This window comes from Chenopodium album, chromosome 10 (assembly GCF_948465745.1).
Source record: "Chenopodium album chromosome 10, dcCheAlbu1.1, whole genome shotgun sequence".
In the NCBI taxonomy this organism is placed as follows: Eukaryota; Viridiplantae; Streptophyta; class Magnoliopsida; order Caryophyllales; family Amaranthaceae; genus Chenopodium; species Chenopodium album.
Window position 1 is genome coordinate 14,741,617 of NC_137843.1, and position 21,967 is coordinate 14,763,583.

At 33.9% G+C, this 21,967-nt stretch overlaps 2 protein-coding genes and 1 pseudogene across 2 annotated transcripts; 2 read left to right on the forward strand and 1 right to left on the reverse strand.

Annotated features, from left to right (window-relative positions):
• The first annotated feature begins 1,471 nt into the window (after positions 1–1,471).
• LOC145563650 (uncharacterized) lies at positions 1,472–8,333 on the forward strand. The gene is made up of 9 exons (XM_081624084.1): positions 1,472–1,588; positions 3,637–4,082; positions 4,698–4,770; positions 4,860–4,935; positions 5,062–5,142; positions 5,688–5,821; positions 6,649–6,898; positions 7,064–7,127; positions 7,337–8,333. The coding sequence occupies exons 2-9, from the start codon at positions 3,716–3,718 to the stop codon at positions 7,822–7,824; spliced, it is 1,533 nt and encodes a 510-aa protein (XP_081480210.1). The 5' UTR covers positions 1,472–1,588; positions 3,637–3,715; the 3' UTR covers positions 7,825–8,333.
• A 2,505-nt stretch (positions 8,334–10,838) lies between these two features.
• Positions 10,839–12,340, forward strand: LOC145563651 (protein MIZU-KUSSEI 1 pseudogene; annotated as a pseudogene).
• Positions 12,341–18,849: 6,509 nt separating this feature from the next.
• On the reverse strand, positions 18,850–19,327 carry LOC145564910 (protein FAR1-RELATED SEQUENCE 8-like). Its single transcript, XM_081625069.1, has 2 exons — positions 19,159–19,327; positions 18,850–19,076 (listed from the first exon to the last, which is right to left on the reverse strand). Exons 1-2 carry the CDS (start codon positions 19,325–19,327, stop codon positions 18,850–18,852), a joined length of 396 nt encoding a protein of 131 aa, XP_081481195.1.
• Between the last annotated feature and the right edge of the window lie 2,640 nt (positions 19,328–21,967).

The following is a 21,967-nucleotide window of genomic DNA, read 5'->3' on the forward strand; positions in this document are numbered from 1 at the left end:
TGATCATGCGGTGTCTTGTGCTGGTATTGTGGGTATTAAACATCGGCATAATGTTGTTCGGGATACCCTTGTTGATATTTGCTACAGATCTGGGATTTTAGCAAGAAAGGAGGTTGACATAGGTTTGTTTGGAGGGAATGACGGGGCCCTCAGACCTGCCGATGTGTTACTTTATTCATGGGATCATGTCGTGATGTATGTGTCGACTTAAACCTTTGACACAGACAGGGCTATCTGACTTTGTTCCTGGACGAGTTGTGGTTGATGCGGCTCATCGGAAGCGGGTTAAGTATGAAGCTTGTTGTCAGGCGATTGGATACGGTTTCATTCCCTTTTCCTTTTCTTCAATTAAGGAATTAGAGAAGGAGGCTGTTACGTTGCTGAAGCAGATTCAGAGGTTCCCGGCGACGCAAGACATTGGGGCTCGTGCTGCAGCTCATATCTTCATTAGGATCAGCTTTGCTATAGCTAGAGGAGTAGGGCCCAAATTGTATCTCGGCTTCCCACTAATTTATTGTGGGTTGTATGACTTTTGTAATAATAATCATATAACTAATATATAAAGCTAAACTTTTAGCCAAGTAACGGGACAATGACACTTGGCGTTCCAATTTTCGCCAAGTGTCGCGCCACGTTGGATAGATTTAAATAGACTTCATAAGATAAAAAAGTTAATTTAAAATTCTATTTGGATAGAATTTTAGGATAAAATTTTTAATTTAGAGTTTTATTTTCGATAAAATACCAATATTATTATTAGAGTATAATTCTAAAAATTTATCATATAAATTTATTTTTTATATCATGATATTTTTTGGAGCGAAGGAAGTAGTTCAAAGCATAAAACATCCATTTATAATATATATACTAATCGGTTAAAATAATATACGGAGTACTTTATAATCTAATACGTAGTAGAATTTTATTAATATGTAGACCTGTCAATTAGGATCGGGTCATGAGTCATTTCGGATTGGATCACTTCAGGTTACGAGTAAAAAAATGTTGAACCTTTACCTAAAGTTTTGGGTTCGGGTCAACCCAATGGGATTTAAACATTTATTTTATTTAATTTATTTTTTGCTAATTTTATTTCTTTAATGTATTAAATCAAACATTTCCACCAACATTATTATTAATAATAGTCATTACATGCCTACTAGATATCAAATCGTAACAAAAACACATCAATTTCTAACTAATTTTGTATCAATGATATATTTTAAAATTTGATACATAGATATCTTAAAATGCAATAAACAACCCGGGCATCACACGGGCACAAAACTAGTAATAATAATAATAATAATGAAATTTGCTCCGCTCTGCTCTGCTTCAATCTGCTTTGTTGAAATATTCTCTGCTTTGTCCAGAAGCTCAAAAGAACATGACTTAATTCGTATTAGAAGATTCGGAACCATTAGGAATCAAGGAGCACGTGACGGGACCCAAGTCTACCCATAAAAATATCGAATCCGTTCGTCTTCCTTAAAAACAGATTTCTGAAAATTTATTAAGGGCGGGCGAAGCCAAAGCTTTTCACCACTCTCTCTCTCCTCCTCTGCTACTCAACTCCCTTCACTCTCAGGTTAATTCTTTACTTATTCTCTCTTCCTTTCACTGCTTCTGGTTGCAATGCTTCTAATTTTTCTTAATTTTATCTCCATTAGAAAGGATTAATTTCACCGAATTTGTCGTTTTTTTTTTTTTGAAAATTTATGCTTCGATATGCTTTTTCTTGCATTTTTTTTGTATGTTATTAATGATTTTTATCAGATCAATTGAGAGATTTTGCTCGTAAATTGCTCTAATTTTCGAGAAAAAATTAATGCAATTTTTGAAGAATTATGTGGTGAAGTAAGGAATATTGTCTTTGTGCCATTGGATTTTAGAATTTAGGAAAAAGGGCAATGCTTTTAGTAAGTAAAAATTTAGGCCTGAAGTTGATCAATTTAGGCTTAATCCGCAATTTTTTTTTTTTGGTTGATTTGTTTTTTAAGTATTGATGTTATGCAATAGGGAATGGAAGATCAATACCGGAAGAACAATTGATGGCTAGGGTTTTGTTAATATAGGGTAGTGTAAATTGATGCACGTGGTATGTCCCGGAAGATGCGGAGGGTACCAATTGATCTGCATTTAGGGGTTCCAGTTGATTTGCATGTTGACATTGAAAAATAAACTTTATGGTGTTTAGGAGCAGATCTATGTGTTTTTTTTTTGAGTATGTGGAAAGAGGGTTATGTAGGGTGCTGTGTTCGTAATAGTAGTGTTGAATGTCGGTGTTTTTAAGGAGTAGAAGTAGAAGACTTGATTTTAGGGTTGTATTTCCTAGGACCCTTGTGTGTTGGAAGTGTTGGACTTGAAAAGCTTAAAATTTGTGTAGAAAGTAAGGATATAAATACTATCAAGCTGAAATATTAGCTGATAGTAAGCTGAAATATGGAATTACGGGGCGAATGTATATACTTTATCTTTGTTCAAGGTTTCTTGTGGTTTAACGCAATACTTGTACAGTAAATTATTTGTTTACCTGTAAGCTTTATAATATGAATTTTAGTATAAGAAGGAAATCATCTTAGTTTGTGACAAGATTTTTTTACCCAGGATGGTGTACATTCTGTAAAATATTGGGTCAAGCTAGACGATTTGTCTCTTCACGTGCCTTGTTTACTGGAATCAGGAATCCAACTATAAGGCACCCTGTAATTGATCCAGTTCAAATATTTTATTTTACCTTTTTAAACTGAAGTAGATGATAGACTGCAATAGGTCATTCCCTCTTGTTTAATTTGCAAAACTATACTAAGTGGATGACAGTCATGGCACCGCTTCCTAGTTTAGTTTAAAAATTCAAGAGAAACTGATTTTATGAGGGTTCTAATATTAAACTTATGTAGAGATATTCAACTTAGTGTATTAATTTATTAGGTCCTTGCTTGGTTTTAAAAAGCGCGCCTCGCTCCCAGGGAAATGGGCTTTGGCTAGGCGAGGCTTAGTCACCTACGGAAGGCACGCGCCTCGTGCGCCTCAAAGCGCCTTTGCGCCTCAAGGAAAATAACTAAGATTTAAGTTATAAATTGAAGAATTTTTTCAAATTTAGACTTCCTTAGCTTTACATATATCATTGTTTAATTTATTATGAATCTTATTAATTGGTATTAAGTACAATCAAAGTAAAAAATAATTTGAAATAAATATATAAATACATGCGCCTCGCATACAAAAGGCGCGCGCCTTCGCCTTGCACCTAGGCTGCAAGGACCATTTGCGCCTTGGTGCGCCTTTTAAAACTAAGGGTCCTTGAGTAGAATAATATCACTCCCTTTGTCCCAAATGAGCTAAAACACTTTGACTAGGCATCCTTATACAGGGGAAGGGAATGAAGTCGTACTGAGTATGAACACACCATAAATGAACGCACACAAAATTTGGAAGAATTTGTTTTAAGCATTTTGAAATGTACGAAAAAGCTAGGTTTCTTTTATTTGGGGCAAAGGGAGTAGTTCATATTGTACACTGTTCCCGATGAATGGTGTACTTTTTTTTAAATAAAATATTTTTATCGTTGTCAATTGACAATTCATGGGCTTTAAATGCTAACTGATAGCACTCATAGAAGTGATGTATGTGCAGATTAGTTTAAGTAATTACTGCTTTCACTAAAGCTCCGAAATATAGCTACATTCCGAGAAAAAGGGTTGGTCCACAAAGCATGGTTGGGGAGGACGTCCTACAACGCTGTACCTCAAGTGAATCAGATGATATGAAAAGTTTGGATTCTATTTCCATTATCAAAAATAATGCTGATGGATCTCAGACAACTGTCAATAATGTTGAAAATGGCGTCTTTAGCATTGACGATTTAGGACAGGCAAAGGAAGAAATTCAGGGCACTCAAACCATGGCTGAAGGCTTCAACAAAGATCTAACTTTGCAGCCACCAATAAAGAGCTCTGAAGTGGTTGAAACATTGTCAGTTGGTCAGTTTTCAAAGGTGAATGTTATTCAACCCGACAATAATGGTGGAATTGGTTCCTTAGTTGATCAGAATGAGGAACTTGGAACTGACAAAATCAATGGTAAGTACATTTAGAACATCTAGTATTATAGCTTGAAACAATTGGATCTGTTTGAAATGTTATGATACAGTAAGGTCTCCTTGCCTCCTGGATTAGTCTCACTTTGTTTTGCGTTAATGTATCAAGCCATGACTCTTAAGTGTTATTGATTTCTGGGTGTTGCCGAGACATTATTGTGGGAAGCTGATATGATATTCGTAGATTCTCATGTGAATGTTGGGTCTATGTTCTTTTTGCTTTTTTTTTTTTTTTTTTTTTTTTTTTTACACCAAGTTGTTGTTCTTAGTAAAAAAATTCCATTTTTTGGTAATCATTTTTATTTATTACATTGCTTCATATTTTTTTGGTAATCATTATTTCTTATTACATTGCTTCATATCTTCAGCACATTAAATCAAAGTAAGCTTGAATAAATCTTAGGTTCATGCTTGGCAATGTGTTTTGACCAATTTTCTTTATTAATGGTTTTTGGATTATATGAAATCTTTGTTATTTTGTAGTACTTCGTATATTATTTTGCTGTTGACCCATGATATTCATTAGTATGACTTATATTGTTTTACAGTAGTCTTATATCATAATATTTCTTTAATGTGGGTTTGTCACCATTAATAGGTTCTAAAACACCTGAAGATGAATGCAATAACAAAGAGTCCTCAGTTCGTGTAGTTTATAGTTCTTTACCAAGGTTGGTATAAGTGCCTATGATTTTGTTGGAACAATATTTCTTACTTCTGACATACTTTTTCCTTCAAACTTTGATCTATTATCTTGCAGCCACAGCAAAAGAAAGCTTGAGGAATTCTTACATCAGTGGTCTGAGTGGCACACTCAACATTTAATGTCGGCTGAGGTGAGCTTTTTTCTTCAAACTATCAGACCTGTATGATCAAATCAAACTAATTTATTTACTTGGGAGTTTACTTTCACTTGTCATCTGAGATCTGACACCAGGCTCTTGAATGTATGACCATTTCAGGATCCAGCTTACTGTTTAGAGTCCGGTGAGGAAACTTACTTTCCTGCATTACGTGTTGGTTCGGAGAAGCCTTTGGCATTGGTATGTTCTCGTTCTCTCATCCAAGTAGTTTAAAACCTTAAACCTAGGTGCTTTGGTGTAGGACTTCTAAAGTCTTGCCACTTACGTTAAAGGAAAAGACTTATTTGTTATTTCAATTACTATAAAATGCTTGAACAATCATTTAGCTGGATGCATATGATGACCCCCCACCCCCCCCCCCCCCCCCCCCTCTTTTTTTTGGAGAAATTTATGTAAAGGTGAAGAGGTCTTAGTGGATTGTCTTTTTGGCTGCTTTTCTGGTCATTATTACTTGCTAGTTAAAGATTGACTGACAACCATTGGTAAACTTATTCATTATCCATATGACATTTAAATCAATTACTTTGTATGTAATCTAGAAACTTCCATGTCATGTATGTTCAAAGAACTTTATGTTCTGTAAAAGCATCTTGCTGGAGTTTCAGCCTATATTAGGCAGACACTTACAAACCCAATCTTGCACAGGAATTAGTGGCATCCCCACTCACTAAAATTTACTGTTTATATAAGGTTTCACCTAACACATATTTTCTTTTGGATGCTAGTCATTTACGATGGATGGCCATGTCCAGAAAAGGCAACGGAAAGAGTCATTATCTGTGAATAATGATTGCTCGCCATTGTATGATCGAGGATATGCTGCTGGTTTGGCATCTGATGGGGGGAATGTTGAAGATAGGTAAGAATTCAGTGAGGCCTTTATGTCCAAAGTAGGATGTTATGACAAATACTTTACTTATTCTTGCTTTTTGTGAGTAGAAAAGTGAGAAAAGAAATTGATCTAAAAATTCGGTTTGGATTTGGTTCTATAGATATGCTTTATGCTTGATGTTGCTGCTGAAGTATGGCATACCCTTGGATTATATGTTATGTGTGTCTGAAGTAGGATCTTATGATAAATGCTCTACTATTTCCAGTGTCTAATGTGGTAAGAGAAGGGAACTAGGGACTAAAGAATTTGAGCTAAAATTGAATGTGAAAATAGTTCTGTAGACAAGCTTGGTGCTTGACAAGGCTGCTGCTGAAGTATTGCTTTGGCAACCCTTGAATACATGAAGTCATGAAGTATATATGTTATGATAGAATTTTTCTATATCTGAAGTCATATCTTATTTAAAGGTGGCTATTGGTATGTACTCTTAGTGACGTGATACGTAGTACATTGGATTGCGTTGTTGAATTTAGACTATTTAGTCAGTCGTCTTCTGTGAACCTCTGGAGGCAAAACAGCTGAATATTGTGCTTACTGTTGACAGCATTCCTTTTCACAAGTTTGGGAAATAAAATGTATGATTAAGATTGTTTGACTTGTAACATCTGACTAGGAAACCAGTTTGTTTAGCAGATTGGACTCATTGCAGTACTCAATGTGTGTTAGTGAAAAGCTACACATATTTTAGAATATTATTTGATGGCTATGGCTTGTGATATATATATATATATATATATATATATATATATATATGATTTAAATAAGGAAAATAATGTTTGTCCCTGTGGTTTCAGCATCGTAGATATGCGTGAAGCTCCTCGCTGCTTCAATTGTGGTTCATATAATCATCCTCTCACTGAGTGTAAGAAGCCTCGTGATAATGCTGCTGTAAACAGTGCCCGCAAGCAATTTTTAAACAAAAAGAACCAGAATGGTCGTCCCCGTGTCCAAACTCGGTATTACCAGGAATCTGCTGGTGGCAAGTTTGAGGGGCTTAAACCAGGTGCTCTTTCAGCTGAAACAAGGAAGTTGCTGGGTTTAGGGGTGAGAGCTCACTCTTTCTTTGTAATAAGTTTTATATAATATACAAAGTAGTAATCTATTACTGAACTATGGAATGTTCGTATAAGGCCTTTTGCGATATTCTTTTACTGATTAAGTATGCTTCAGGTCAATAAGCTACTCTGTAAATTTTTTGATGTGTTACAGGAGCTTGATCCACCTCCGTGGCTTAATAGGATGTGTGAAATTGGATATCCGCCAGGGTACATAGGTAAACAGTTATTTATGCCTATTTGAATTAGATATTTTTATTGATGTCCATATGCTAGGATTAGATTATATACTTTCTACATGCGACTAAATGACCACTTAGATTAAAGAAAGTAAAAGATTATATCAAACTTGGTCCATGCCAATTCACCCGAAGACTACTGTATGTAATTTTATTTTAAAGATCCTTTTGCAACTATTTTACATCAGATGAAGATGAAGAGGACCAGCCTTCAGGAATTTCAATCTTTGGTGATGAAGAAACGCAGAATCTTGATGGGAAAAATGACCTTCAATTAGATGTTGGAAAATCCCAAAAGAAATTTACTGTAGATTTTCCTGGTATTAATGCCCTTATACCAGAGAATGCAGATCAAATGAAGTGGGCAGCACCTGTAATTCCAGCACCTGAGCATGCCTGGAACCAATCAAACAACAGATGGAATCATGCTCGAGAATCTCTGAATAATGGGTTTTTCCGTGGTGGGTATGGGCTGACAGGGCCGCGGAATCACGTAGAGCCCCCATATTCTCACATTGGTCTCGGATTAAGTCCACCACTACCTCATAATCCACATCATTATTGTCCTAGAGAACCATTCAGCCCGAGAGGTCTCTCAGTTCCTGGAGGCCCACGTTATGGGAGTCCAGGTGATGCATCGAGGCCTTTTCTGCATTATAACTACGGTAGTATCTGACCTCATTCTCACATGTCCTGCTTAGTTATGGTAGCATAGTTAGATGGAAGAAGGAATCAAGTGGTCTGCGAATGTGATTTAATTTATCTTAGATGTATAATAATTAGTTGTCATCATTGTCAATGATAATTAACCTTGCTCACTGAGACCGACGGACAGATCCATCAATTATTAAGTGATGCTATTTTTCTGAGTAAGTTCCGATCCATAGACAGTTCTACCCAAAGTAGGATATCCCATTTTACCTGTTGTGTATAATATGAAATTATGAATGTAGTTAAACCTTTGTTGGTTCATTCATGTTATGTCATCAAATATTTTAACTTATTTTACGGTACAACTTGGTTTGGTATAGTCATGTATGCTCAACGGTAAGTGGGTTCACCCAGAAGTGCTTAGAAGTAACTGCTCTTATGGTGGTTGGTTCTTTTGATCTACAGTTAGGTCATCTGTGAACTTGTTCTGGCCCCATAATTTTGTGCATCTTACGCATGACCGTTGTTTTCTTAGTTTCTCATTTTCAATTTTTAAAAAATTTTGTACTTGTTTTTAGTGTTAGTTTATTGTATTATATGGTCATCAAACTATTCACAATTATATTAATAATTATCATGACCATTAAAATCAACGAAAATTGACCATTGTTACGTATGAATATCTAGCACATGTGGGGTGCATTTGATGGTCGTCACCGCCATATGATCACCTTGGATCCTTCATTCGTAATTTATTATATATATTTCATGTTTTATTAAAGAGGGTAAACAACTTTTTTTTTTATTTTTTATTTTTTTATTTTTATAATGCTCATTTATAGTATTCTTTTTGTTAGTGTTTTTGTATAAAACTCCTTTCAAAATGTGCATAATGTATTTTGTGGATTTCTTTTAGTAAATTCTCTACTGGACCATTCGATTTACTAGTGTATTATAAGTTTGCCAAATTAGGTGTTATTAATCTTGGCTATGCAAGTTTTTGTTATAATTTGTCATGGGTGAGTCTAATGAGCGACTTTTGGTTGATCTTGCGTAATAAATCTTTGATGATGATAGGGTTATTTATATACGGAGTACAAAGTATAAGAAGCTTAATTAAAAAAAAAAACGATAAGATTTATTAAGTATAATAATACTGATTGATGCATGATTTTGTCAAATTTTCTACATTATATTGTTTTAGGATATTCAGTAAGTTTCTGATTTACCTCTAACCATTGTATATTTTCTCAATTTCAAAATATTGCAACACTTAAATCTAAAAGCTCTCAAATTTTTGGCTCAAGTGTTGAAAGTTATTTTTTTTTTTTAAATAAATTGGAAGAAGTACATTGTAACAATATAAAAAAGTATCCTTAATGAAAAGTACAGTAATGACTTTAATCTCTTCACATAGTGAAAACATGTTGAAGATGAATGATAAATTTATTCATAAAGGTCCAAAATGTGTAATTATAAAATGGGTAAATTCTGATTTGGTGTTCGAAAAGCTATGATCCTTTAGTAAAAAGCTTCAAGAAACGCCGACCTAGGAGAGAGAAAAAGACATAGCTTGTGGCTCAAAGAATAGCATATACTCCTAGTGCATGATTAAGTTACATCAAGTTAATAATAACACAAGAAGAAAAAAGATAGAGGAAAACAAGGAAAAGAGGAGACAACAATTGAGTGGGTTAGTCATTATTGATATACGTGCATTAGTGCTTCATGTTTCTTGTTTGTGGACCTTTTTTTTGGTATCATTAGAGGTTAATTATACTGTAATATTACTGCTAATTAATAATTAATGTTGGGATTAATTTTGGGATGATCAAAATTTGGGAGTCCTAAGCTAAGTAGCTAGTCTTTGGGTTCTGTTATTGATGGTGGGTATGGTTTTGGTGTGTATTTACCTGCTTTTTTTTTTGTAGGTTTTAGCCCTTTCCAATGTAAGTCAAGTATCTTTAGTCAATTTTATTTTTCTGTCTTTTATTATCTTTTTCTTCATCAAAATTTTGCTTGTGAGTTGTGGCTGGCATAGGGTGCTAATTTTTCAAACTTGATTGAGTATGATTGTGGGAGTGATAGTGAATTGAGGCAAATAAAATAAGAATCAACTTGCCGAGAGATTATTATACGCTATAAGTATTTTGTTCTCATTTTGATGATTATTTTTCATTTAATCATCAAATGAAGAATAAAAATTAACTTTGTATAAGCTGGGTATACGGTATACCCGGGTGTATATAAAATATTCTACAACTTGTATGCTGCTTGAACTCTATATTGCTCTTTCAAAAAAAAAAAAAAAAAAAAAAGCCTCTATATTGAATTTGAATGAAATTAACCCGAGCTTAAACTTGATTCGAAATGTTAATTAGTCCAATTGATTTTACACGACTCAAAAGCATTACATAATACACAACTTTCCTAAAAACAAGGCTATTTCATACTAATTGAAAATAATTTTAAAGTGCGACATATTTCTTATAAGGTAAAACTATTTCATACTAATTGAAAATAAGTCCTAAAAAACAAGGCTAAATACATACGAGTACTCCGTAATATGTTTTGGTGTGTATGATTGCCTTTACAAGTATCAATCTTGAGTTGGTCTAGTGAGATGACTGAGATCAAACCCTACCCGAGACACCGTAGGATGAGAATTGCCTTATCCTTTCCCCGAACTCCCAAAATACCTAGCCCACTAACCCGGGGAGAGAGTTCCTATAAGAGATTCTATCCTGCCTTCTCCTTACCCGCCAAGAAAAAAAAAAAAATCTATTCCGAGATATAAAGAATCATACTGACATTTTAGATAAGAACAAAAAAAACCACTAAACATTTTTCATTTCTTCAACACCTAATCAGACTGACATAATAGATCTTCTCATAGACAAAAGCTTAAACATGTTTCTTTTTATGACTTTTATTTTTGTAAGGTCTACCATATATTTTTCTTAAAAAAAAAAAGCTATATAAAACAGGCTAATACTATGATACCAAGTATACAACAGTACTGTAGTAGAAACATTAGACTTTTTTCCTTTTGTTGGGTCCCTTTAACCGAAATCATAACCCAAATGCGACACTTCCTTTGTCTCCTTCAATCTTACTATTTCCTGAATTTCAACTCTTTTTTTTTCTTTTTATTTATTTTCTCTCTCTTCTATAAAAGTCCACTGTTTTTCTAAAAAAATGTCCTCTTTTTTCTAATTGTCTGCTCTTCTCTCTTCTGTTAGGTGGTGGTTGCTCACCTTCATTCACTCCTTTTTTTTCACTTACATTTTTATTTTCCTTATAAACTACCTAAGTAACACCTACAAATTCTCCACTTCCATTGTAATTTCTCGTAATAGTGCAATATATTCGTCTTGTTATTCAATTCTAAGCAAATTTACAAAGATGAGGACGATAATGTCGTCGAAAGCTCCTGGAGAAGCATCCTTCTCCTTCTCAAGAAGGTACTTCAATTGGCGGAAGAAACCCGAAGATCTTCTCAATGAAGAAGATTGTAATGATGAAGAAGGAATTCTTCGTTCTTTTTCGAGTCTTCCGTCTGAAGGTGCTTTAAAAATTTTATCGAGTGATACAAATGATAACGAGGTTGAGACGACGATTAAGTCTTGTGTCTTAGTCCCCAAGAAGACTAAGAACAAGAATAAGATTTCCGTTTCTAAGTTGACGTCTTTTTTTACTAGGACGTTAAGTAATAATAAGTCCGGAGATAATAGTAATAATAATAGTAATCGTTCTGCCACGACTCTTGGGTCGAAGGTTGTTGGTACGTTGTTTGGCTTTAGACGTGGTCATGTTCACATTGCGTTTCAAGAAGATCCGAAGACAACACCGGCTTTTCTTATCGAGCTTTCGACTCCGACTAGCGTTCTAGTGAGGGAGATGGCTTCAGGGTTGGTGAGGGTAGCATTGGAATGTGACAAGAAGTTGGATAAAAAAGGGGTGAAGTTGTTAGAGGAGCCACTTTGGAGGGCTTATTGTAATGGGAAAAAGTGTGGTTATGCTATGAGGAGGGAGTGTGGACCGCACGAGTGGCGCGTGTTGCGGTCCGTTGGACCGATTACGATGGGCGCTGGTGTTTTGCCTAGGGAAGGCGGTAGCGAGGATGATGGGGGTAGTAGTGATGCTAGTGGAGGAGGTGGTCAACACGGCCTTGCAAAGGCGGAGGGGGAGCTTATGTATATGAGGGCTAAGTTTGAGAGGATTGTTGGGTCTAAGGATTCTGAGGCATTTTATATGATGAACCCTGATGGAAATGGGGGTCCTGAGTTAAGTGTTTATTTGCTCCGAGTTTGAGGTTTTTTTGGTCATGCATGAATTTGGTATTAAAAGTAGGGATAATATATTCGGATTAATAATGTTTTTGGAGATATGAAATGAAAAGAAATGTTCTTATTATATGTATAACCTGAGGTTTTAAAAAAATGGACTTGGATCATCAAGTTAATTTCATTTTGGGTTTTGTTATATGCTAAATTCATATCATTGGCCATCTTGTTGGGATCTTGTTACTTTAAGTATGTATAGCTTCATTTTGTAGTCCCTCCCCTTTTCAATGAAATCTATGGTAGCTCTGCTATTACAATGATTATTCTATTTTCGTGTTTTTATTTTTAATTAATTTCAGTCCACGTATCATTTTTAGTAATTTGTTCGAATCAAATACACTCGTTACATACAACATCAATAATGACTTGTTTAGTTCGCCTTATGTTTGCTTATTTGATCTAGTCTAATCTGATATGAATGACAAATTTGACCAAACTTTGACCTTAAATATACGATAATGTATACGGAAAAATATATCAAGTGGGGTCTTGTTAGAGTCGTAATAATGTGTATTTTATTAATACGTGATTTTCATAATTTTTTTCATTACGAAATTAAAGATATTTAGCGATAAAAAACAACACATAAAATGATGATCTGATCTGAATTTATTTTTTCTAACCTAAACTTATTTTTTCTGATCTGAACTTATTTTTTCTGAAATAAGTAAAAATAAGGTGAACTAAATAAGGCCTAAGTGTAAGGATAGTGGAATATATTGAATTATATTCACTTTTTTGGTGTAAAAGAAGCTTTTTTTAGTTTTTACTTGATGTGCAATTGACCAATTGTGCATTGAAGTTGTCTTTTTTTTTTTTTACAGAATTTTTTTCGTGGGATGTTAAAGTGGAGTTAAGTTATAAAACTAAGTAACAAATCAAAGTGAGAAAGTAAGGGAATCTTTTAAAAATATCCACCTAGTTTGGTGAGTGACATTGAAGGAATTTTCGAGAGAGATTTGAAATGAATCTTGGGGGTTGGTGGCAGACCAATTTTATCGTAAATTGCTTCATATCTTTGACAAGGGTGATCCGCGTGCAACTTAATTTTGAGTTTAGTGGTATTAGTACTCCACTTCATTACATTTTTTTTTGTTTAAAAGAGCATATTTTAAAGCTTTGGTGAAGATGGTTCTAGATGAATATAACTTAAACACTCAAAAGTTCTTCTAGAGGTTGATTTTGGATAATACTCTATTCATATCTTAAATATTGTTCCATTTTTGTAAAATTATTTTTTATTAAAGATTCAAACGAATCATATTCATCACTATATATCTGAATTTAGAAGTGTCAACTAGGTTATTGGTTCTGGTCAGTGAGGTTAGGTCTATTTCAAATTCGAGTTATGTTAATTGATTGTATCTATACAAGTTGAAATATGAATTGTTTTTTTTTTTTTTTGGTTAGTCATTCGGATCTATGTTTTGACACCTCTTTCTAAATTAACCATTGTCATATATAAATATTTAATTATGTAATATGTTGTTGGATATGTCACAAAGTCTACTTTTAAAAATTAACTAGGTTAGGGGTTACTTGAGGGGTTCAGACATGGGTTATTCGAGGGGCTTACTCGGTCAAGGGTTACTTGAGGGGTTACTCGAGTTTTTCGGTCAAGGGTTACTTGACTTACTCGGTTAGGGGTTACTCGATCACGAGTTACTCGGGCAAGGTTACTCAATTATGGGTTATTTGAGGAGTTTGGTAAGGGTTTACTCGAGTAATTCGTTCAGGGGTTACTTAAAGAGTTCGGTCAGTGATTACTCGGTCAGGAGTTATTTGAAGGTTTAGTCAGGGGTTACTCGATTTGGGGTTACTCGAGGGGTTCGATCATGGATTACTCGAGGGTTTAATCGGTCAGGTTACTTAATGGATTACTCAATTTGGAGTAACTCAAGTAACCCCTAACCGAGTAACTCGAGTAACCCAAGCAACTCGAGTAACCCCTAATCAAGAAACTCGAGTAACCCCTAACTGTGAGATTTAATAGTTGAACTTTATAAACAGTGCAATTGCACACGGGTACTATACTAGTTTTTAGCTATACAAGAATGTTGTGCTCATATAATTCAATGACCTTGTTATATGCAGCAGGAAAACCCACCGGTAGACGAAGACCAAGACACATGTTTTGGTACAAGAAAGCTAGAAATGTTGTTGCAATATTGGTGTTATATGCGGAGATGATTCTAATGTAGTCTTATTACTCTTGACTACCATACTTTTTTAAAATAGATGGATGAGATTATTTGTTTTTTTTATTATTTACTAGATAAAAGCCCGTGCGATGCACGGTATTCCATATATTAATTTCAAGAAAAGATATTTTCATATTTGATTTTTTTTTCTATTTAATAATTTCAGACAAAAAAAAACATAATAATTTAATCTAAAGTGTTATTGCCTATTACAAAAGTATTATTTTTTTAATGTAATTTATAATGCGACTTTATTTATTGTTGTTATGTATTTTATTTGTGGTTGTTAGTTATATGACAATTGAATTTAAAAATATAAATAAATTGTAAATATGATATCTTTCAAAAAAAAAATATTGTAAATATGATAATTTATCGGTTATATAAGGATAAAATCTTTAATGTGAAAAGATATTTTTTTTTACATATTTAAATCCTAAATCATTATTCGTTGATTTTTTTTAAATAGAAATATTAAAAAATAATAAAAACATGTATACTATTTATCTTCTATTTCTTCATCTAATAAAACTGGATAAATAAAACATGTTAGCAAAAATAAAATTTATATAAAATTAATCTTTATAGTCTTATAAAATAAATTAATAAAATTTTTGTAAAATTGGTCTAAAAATTGTAATTGTACAAAATTAAATCTATGCATTGGAATTTTTTAATAGTCCCCAGTCGCCGCTTCTTATTTGTAATGATTGAAAAGTAACTAATGGAGTAAACTTTTCTTTCAATTAATTTTGGACGAAACTGTACAAAGTTGGCTTTAAATGAGGCATGAACGTTAATTTGTTCAATTAAGTTAATTTGATGACTTGATTAAGCTACCTAAATCACAAAAGAATTGTTTTAATCATAAAATTAATTAATAAAAACTAAAAAGGTTTATAAAAAAATTTAATAAATGTAAACGATTTATATAGATATAATACCTTATCATACTTTGTTTTTTCAATCATTTTTGCTCGAATTTAATTCGTTGATTAATTAAATTAGGTCTACATATAAAAATAAAATTCAGTAAACAAAACATAAACATATAATCATTAAGCATTCCAAATAAATACAATGTAAGCAATAATCACAAATATACATTTAAACATGGATTTTAAAAATAAAACTAAGAATTACGCAGCCACTGATGACCTAAAACTGACACAACATAATGACACAAAATTTGCTTTATTTGGTTTTGTATTGATATGAAATTTTATTGGTGTTGTAGGATGTGTCAATTTATAGTGGTAGGCATCAAAATTTTTAATATAATTATTATTAAGGAATAATTTTTATTTCTTATCAAGATTATCTTAGATATATAAATCCTATATCTAAAGATAATTGTTTTCTTAAAAGATAATTTTTAGTTTTTTAAATAAGTTAAATCCTTATAAATCACTATTCGTTATTTTTAACTACGTGGCAAAATTCTTAAATATCATTCGTCACTTTTGTTTAGGTGGCAAGTGAATTTTTTAATTCTAAAATAAAATAGAAATCTAATTTTTAATTGGTCAAAAATATACCTTTGCTTATGTGGCGTGTCAAATGCTCTCCAAAGATGCCTACTTTATTTATATATATTAGATTTTTCAAATAATTTTTAATTTTCTCTAATTAAAAATAATGATGGTCAAAGTTGTGCCTTGACAAATTGGCAAATATGCAAAGATTGCAAACCCAAGTATAGCATTTAAAATAATACAAACTATTGGGTGCGACAGTCCGCATCCAATAGTTCGTGCGGCGAGAAGGTGCTAATGGCAGCGGCACTCCACCCTTCCACCACCTGCAAAATCCCAATACTAAGAAAAAACGAAATCCCCAAAATAAAAACAAATCAAAAATTAAAACAAATAAATAACCTACATTGAAAAAAAAGCAAAAAAAAAAAACACCATACAATTGGAAGTGCTAATGGCGCTACGTTAGCTTAAGGTAGAGGTGGTGGTGGGTGGGTTTAGTGGTTAGTGATTTATAGCTGGTGATGCGGTGGTTTGTGGTTTGGTGGTTGGCGATTTGCGGCTGGTGATGTCGTGGTTGGTGGGTTTAGCTGGTGATGTAGTGGTTGGTGGGTGTAGTGGTGGCGAAGTGGGTGATAGGGGTGGTGAAGAGTGGGCTCACAGTTTGGAGCTATTGAGTTTGAGTAAGGGAGTGAGTTGCAGATTTAATCTTAAAAAATTGTTGTTAAGAGATCTTTGGGGAAGTGAGTTGTTAAGAGATTTTTTGGGTAGAACTATTTGATCCAATTTTGTTGAGGCATGCATTAGTTTTGGAAGAATTGGTCATACTTGAGTGATGAGTTGTAGCGCTAAAGGGGGAAAGAGGAGAGAGAAGAAAGAGAGGAAAAGGGGGAAAAAGGAGAGAGAAGTAAATAAAAATACATTATATGTTGTTGTAGACACCTAAAAATGTCTCCTCAAAACCAAACCCGATGATGAACAACCTTTCACCGCCATTATTGGTCGGGTTGAGTATTTAATCTTTGGAGTGCTTAAATCCATGTTTCCATTCAATACATTTCATAAACCAATCCAATTCCTAGCTCATTTCCCTACACCATAACTTATTTTCCTCTTTTCCAATTATTATTTGGTTGGATAGGTCTTAAAATAAGCTTTCCAACAATATATCATAAGCCCAATTCCGATTTAAAACGAAGAAGATATGAGCAAAATACTAAACTTGGCCCAAAACCGAAACCCTTTCACTAAAATGGACATATCTTAAAATCTACAAATTATTTTGACCTGATTCTAATTGGGTTTGAAAGTATACTTGATAAGATTTCCAATGATACATTATATGCCTTATTCCGAGTTACGGATCAAAAGTTATCGTAGTTTTAAAAACGCGTAAAAAACTGGAATTACCGCGCAGCAGCTAAAATGCAGCGACACGACAAGAACTGATGTGGCACGGTGCATAATGCCGTGACACGGTACTCTACACCGTGTCACGGTTCCTTTTTTGTGTATTTTCCGTATTTTCTCACGCATTTCGAAAAAAAGTACACCGTGACACGATACCACATGCCGCGCCACGGTGGACTTTGCCGCGTCACGACATTTTCTACCGTGTCATGGTACATGTGTCGTGTCACGGGATTTTCTAGTGTTTTCTCCGCGTAGAACCTGCACACGTTTAAGCATTTTAGGGCAGCTATTGCACCGCGACACGACATTTTCTGCCGTGTCGCGGCAACCTCTGCCGTGTCACGGCACCCCAAAACTAGGGTTTTATCTTTTTAGGGTTCCGTGTGTTCCCTCTACTCATTTTCTCTATAAATACCCCCCTCCTTTCTACAGTTCGGGGCACAAATCATTCTCTCTTCCTCTCTTCTGCACCAAAAATCATTCTCTTTTCTCTCTCATATTCTAAACCTTAAACCTGTATTTCTAATTACATTATTCCTTCCCTAATCACTCCAAGGAGTCCATACTTAATCCGAGGTTCATTCCATAAATCGAGGCGTGAAAGGTATAATTAACTGAGGGTTTGGATCAAATCAACTCTTCTTTTAATTTAATTTAATTCCAATTTGATTTATATTTTATTGAAGTTACTAACAATTTATTTATGATGTAGCAATTTTAAGGAACGTGCGTAATGTGAATAATTAATTAACTTAATTACTTATTTTATTTTTGTATTGCTAGTATCATGATTAGGTTAATTATATTTGATTTGACTAACAATTTATTGTTAAATTGCTTCAAATATTAATGTTTATTCTATTATATATTTATTGATCACCGTATTGCATGTTTAAAGGGAATATGTAATTGAAAACACGCCTAATAAGATAATTTGGACGACCGGTTTAAGTTCCTTTTTAATCTTTTTATTTAATTAAAGTGATCACTAATATTTTAGAATTATGTGTGCATTAATATTCAACCAATTTAGCTTAATATTAGTTTGGAGCAAATTAAATCTTTGTTTGCATGCCTTTGAGATCGCAGGAATGCTTTTCACTATAAGAATCGAGTAGAGACCAATACGGGCGAATGTGACTCCATGACTCACTTCGTACCATTATCCCCGATCCTCCTTTCGTGGTTCCGAACTATATGGAGTTTGTAATATCATGGATTATGAATGGGGTGTAACTTTCACGGGTCAATCGTTGCTGCCTATCATTGTCCCTTTATCGTGGTTGCCTTAAATGATCCGTGAACGTTTTACAAGTTCCTTAAAAACTTGTTGGCGACTCCCTACTTTCTTTGTCCCTAATTGTATATGTCAATTTCCACTTCCTAAGAGTGCCAAGCATATTCACAACATGCTTAACGTAGGCGCGCCTACAAACATGAATAAGATCACTTACATCGGGCATTTGCCAAGCTTGTCGGGGAATTTCGACATGATATGCCAGATGCACCATCTGTGTCTAGTGTTTGGCATAATTTCTTCCAATGGCTTACACATCATAGCAGCTTGATCTGTAAGGATACCGACCGGGGCTTTATTCCCCATGCAACACAACCACTACTGAAAAATCCATCTGAACGTATCTGAGTCCTCATGAGACACCAATGCACACCCCAACAGAATAGACTGTCCATGGTGATTGACCCTAACAAAATTCACAAATGGCAATTCATGCTCATTAGTCAAGTATGTAGCATCAAAACACACTACATCCCCAAAGTATTCATAAGCAGCTCGACTACGAGCATCAACCCACAACATATCTTTTAACCGACCTTCTTCATCTAAACGATTAGTATGAAAAAAAATTCTGACTATCGGCCATCATATACTCAAAGTATGACATCATAGCAACCGCATCCCCACCTTCCATCCTAAGGCGGCGCTCCTTGTAAACCTCATGTTGGAAATCCTTCACCGTCATCGACACGTTCTCAATCCCTCCCATTTCAATAGCAGTGCAGCCATGTATACGAGACACGGGTACCCCCTCATCATAATAATTCACCAACCTCCTCCTAACAGTGGATGTCATCTACTTCATTCTATACTCTTTCACCAACTTCGCTCCGTTTGGGATTAAGTCATGGTTATCGTGCTTTAAAATAACAGTTCTCAACTCCCACTCACCATCGTCGTTAACACTAGCATAAATCTTAGCACCACACTCACACTTTTTGGACTTTCTTTTGCAACGATTCAACTCAGGCTCCGCAATAACCCCTCCAACTAAATTACTGCAGCCAGCAACTTCCATTGATTTAGCCCTCTTCTTCGCCGCTCTCACTGCTCTCATGTCTGGTCTCCCCCAACATTCACACCTCTATGTAGTCCCCCTCCTCTCCTTATCCTTCTTAGAGAATGAACCTTGAACCCTGCTGACACCAAACCCAAGCTATTCAGCATATTCCTTAATATAGGCTTCAACATCCTGCCAAGTTTTAAAAATCATGCCCTCCTTAGGAGCCTCGACTACACTAACAACACTGATTTTGTTACTAGATACAATAGTGTGCACAGTCTGTATTGTACGGGTGGGGGTCCTATAATATGTTTCACCACCTTGAACATAACCATCAGGTCCATCATCAATTATAGTTGGTTGAGATGCATGTGCAATTAGGTCCATACATTGCATGTCAAGAGAGTTCCCAACTTCAATGTCAACTACTTCTTTATGTGGCATTACTTCGACACCTATACCACTGCACAAACATCCACTCCACTTCCCCTATCAAGGTTCTCCATCATATCTGAACATTATAAGAGGTCTCATTAATAATCACCCTTCAATAAAAATAGAATGCAATTGAGAATGCAATTATACAATTATTCATAATGCAGTTGTACAGTTATTCATAATGCAATTGTACAATTATTCATCTCTAATAGCAACATTTACTTGTACATTTAAATATACATTAATGCATCACTCAGAATGCAACACTAAAAATAGAACACTAACAAAAACAGAAGCACATATTTGTTTAACTGTACACTAATTCATCACTCAGAAAAGAAAAAAAAAACAAATCAATTGAGAAATACAACAATCGAGAAAGAACTAGGAAACACATTTCTCCTTATTTCAAATTTAAAGGTCGAACTCCATCAATTTTGTATGAAAAGGGTTCTCATAATTCAAGTTAAATTACTGATTTACAAGTCCAATTTTGTATGAAAAGGGTTCTCATAATTGATGGATATTCACTATGTATTGGCATCTTTTACTGTTCAAAATCACTTGATTGAATCCTTCATTTTTATAATTGCAGTAAGTGACATTTAAGTTTATATATTGTAAATAAATTGTGTGAAAAGAAAATTATTTCAATTAGTTTGAAATTGAGAAATACAACAATCAAGAAAGAACTAGGAAACACATTTCTCCTTATTTCAAATTTAAAGGTCGAACTCCACCAATGTGAACAACAAATAAATAAGAAGCTTCTAACTCCCCAACACTAGCAAAGCCATTTAACACTACCCTTTAATTCCTAAAATCTGAAATACTCGAACATCTATATTACATAAGACCTAACAAAAGATCCAAATAATTCATATACGATTACATTGTATATTGTAATTACATACCTTTTTTTATTAAGCGAACTTCAAGCGCTTCGGTAAATTGACATCTTCGAGCTTCAATCGACTATCGAGCAGCTGCAATTTACAATGAAGATTGCACAGATTTGGGGAAATAAAAATTAGGTTTTTGACTTCACTTGTTTCTACAGTTCAATCTCTGATTTGGGGAAAAAAGAAACAAATACTTCAATTAACCATGGTTAGAATAAGAAAACGTTGGTAAAAAAAGAACAAACGGCCGTTTGTAATCAAAGCTCACGAGTATTTCTGACACTTTATTTACTTTTTACACGTGTAGCAAATCTAGCCAATTTGAAGTGATCTGGCCCATTTTGATTTCGAAATATTTACAACCTTGCCATGCGATTTACAACTTATGTTTATCGTTGAGATAAACTGGGCACCCCTCAAATTATTACATGTAACTGAGTATGAATTTACGTAAAACTATTTATAAATTAACCATGTACATAAAACGATCTACGAATAATGGATTATCATATAAAATTATATAATAATAAAAAAAATTAAACAATTTTTTCTACAAAAATATTATTATAATGTCATAAACCTCTAAAATGTCAATAAAAATTTAACTTTTACGTTTATCAATGCATAATTACAAAAATTTTACACTAGTACAAAAAAAAAAAACAAAAAAAAAAAGATCAAATGAGCTTAGGTTCAAAATAGGCTTTGCACACCAATTTTGAACCAGTGCTTATTTTAGGGGTGCGGGTAACTGAAACTATTCATATCAGTTCAAAACCAGTGAGAATAATGCATAAGAGCACCGATTTGATTAAAAAAACCAATGACAGTATCTTAATAAGAGCAAATAACACACAAATTTGAAAAAAATTACATGATTATGCCATAATTAATGCATGAACACTTAATTGAAACAAATTACTTTTGAAAACACTAAATAAGTAAGTTAATAGCATAATTTTAGCAATGAAAACCCCTAAACTGACTATACTAACCCAATTTTATTAGCGATAAACCCTAGATTATGAAATTGATATTCAATGATTTGGAAACATTACCTCTCAAGCTGCTTCAAAAGAAGAGAAAGTTCAGA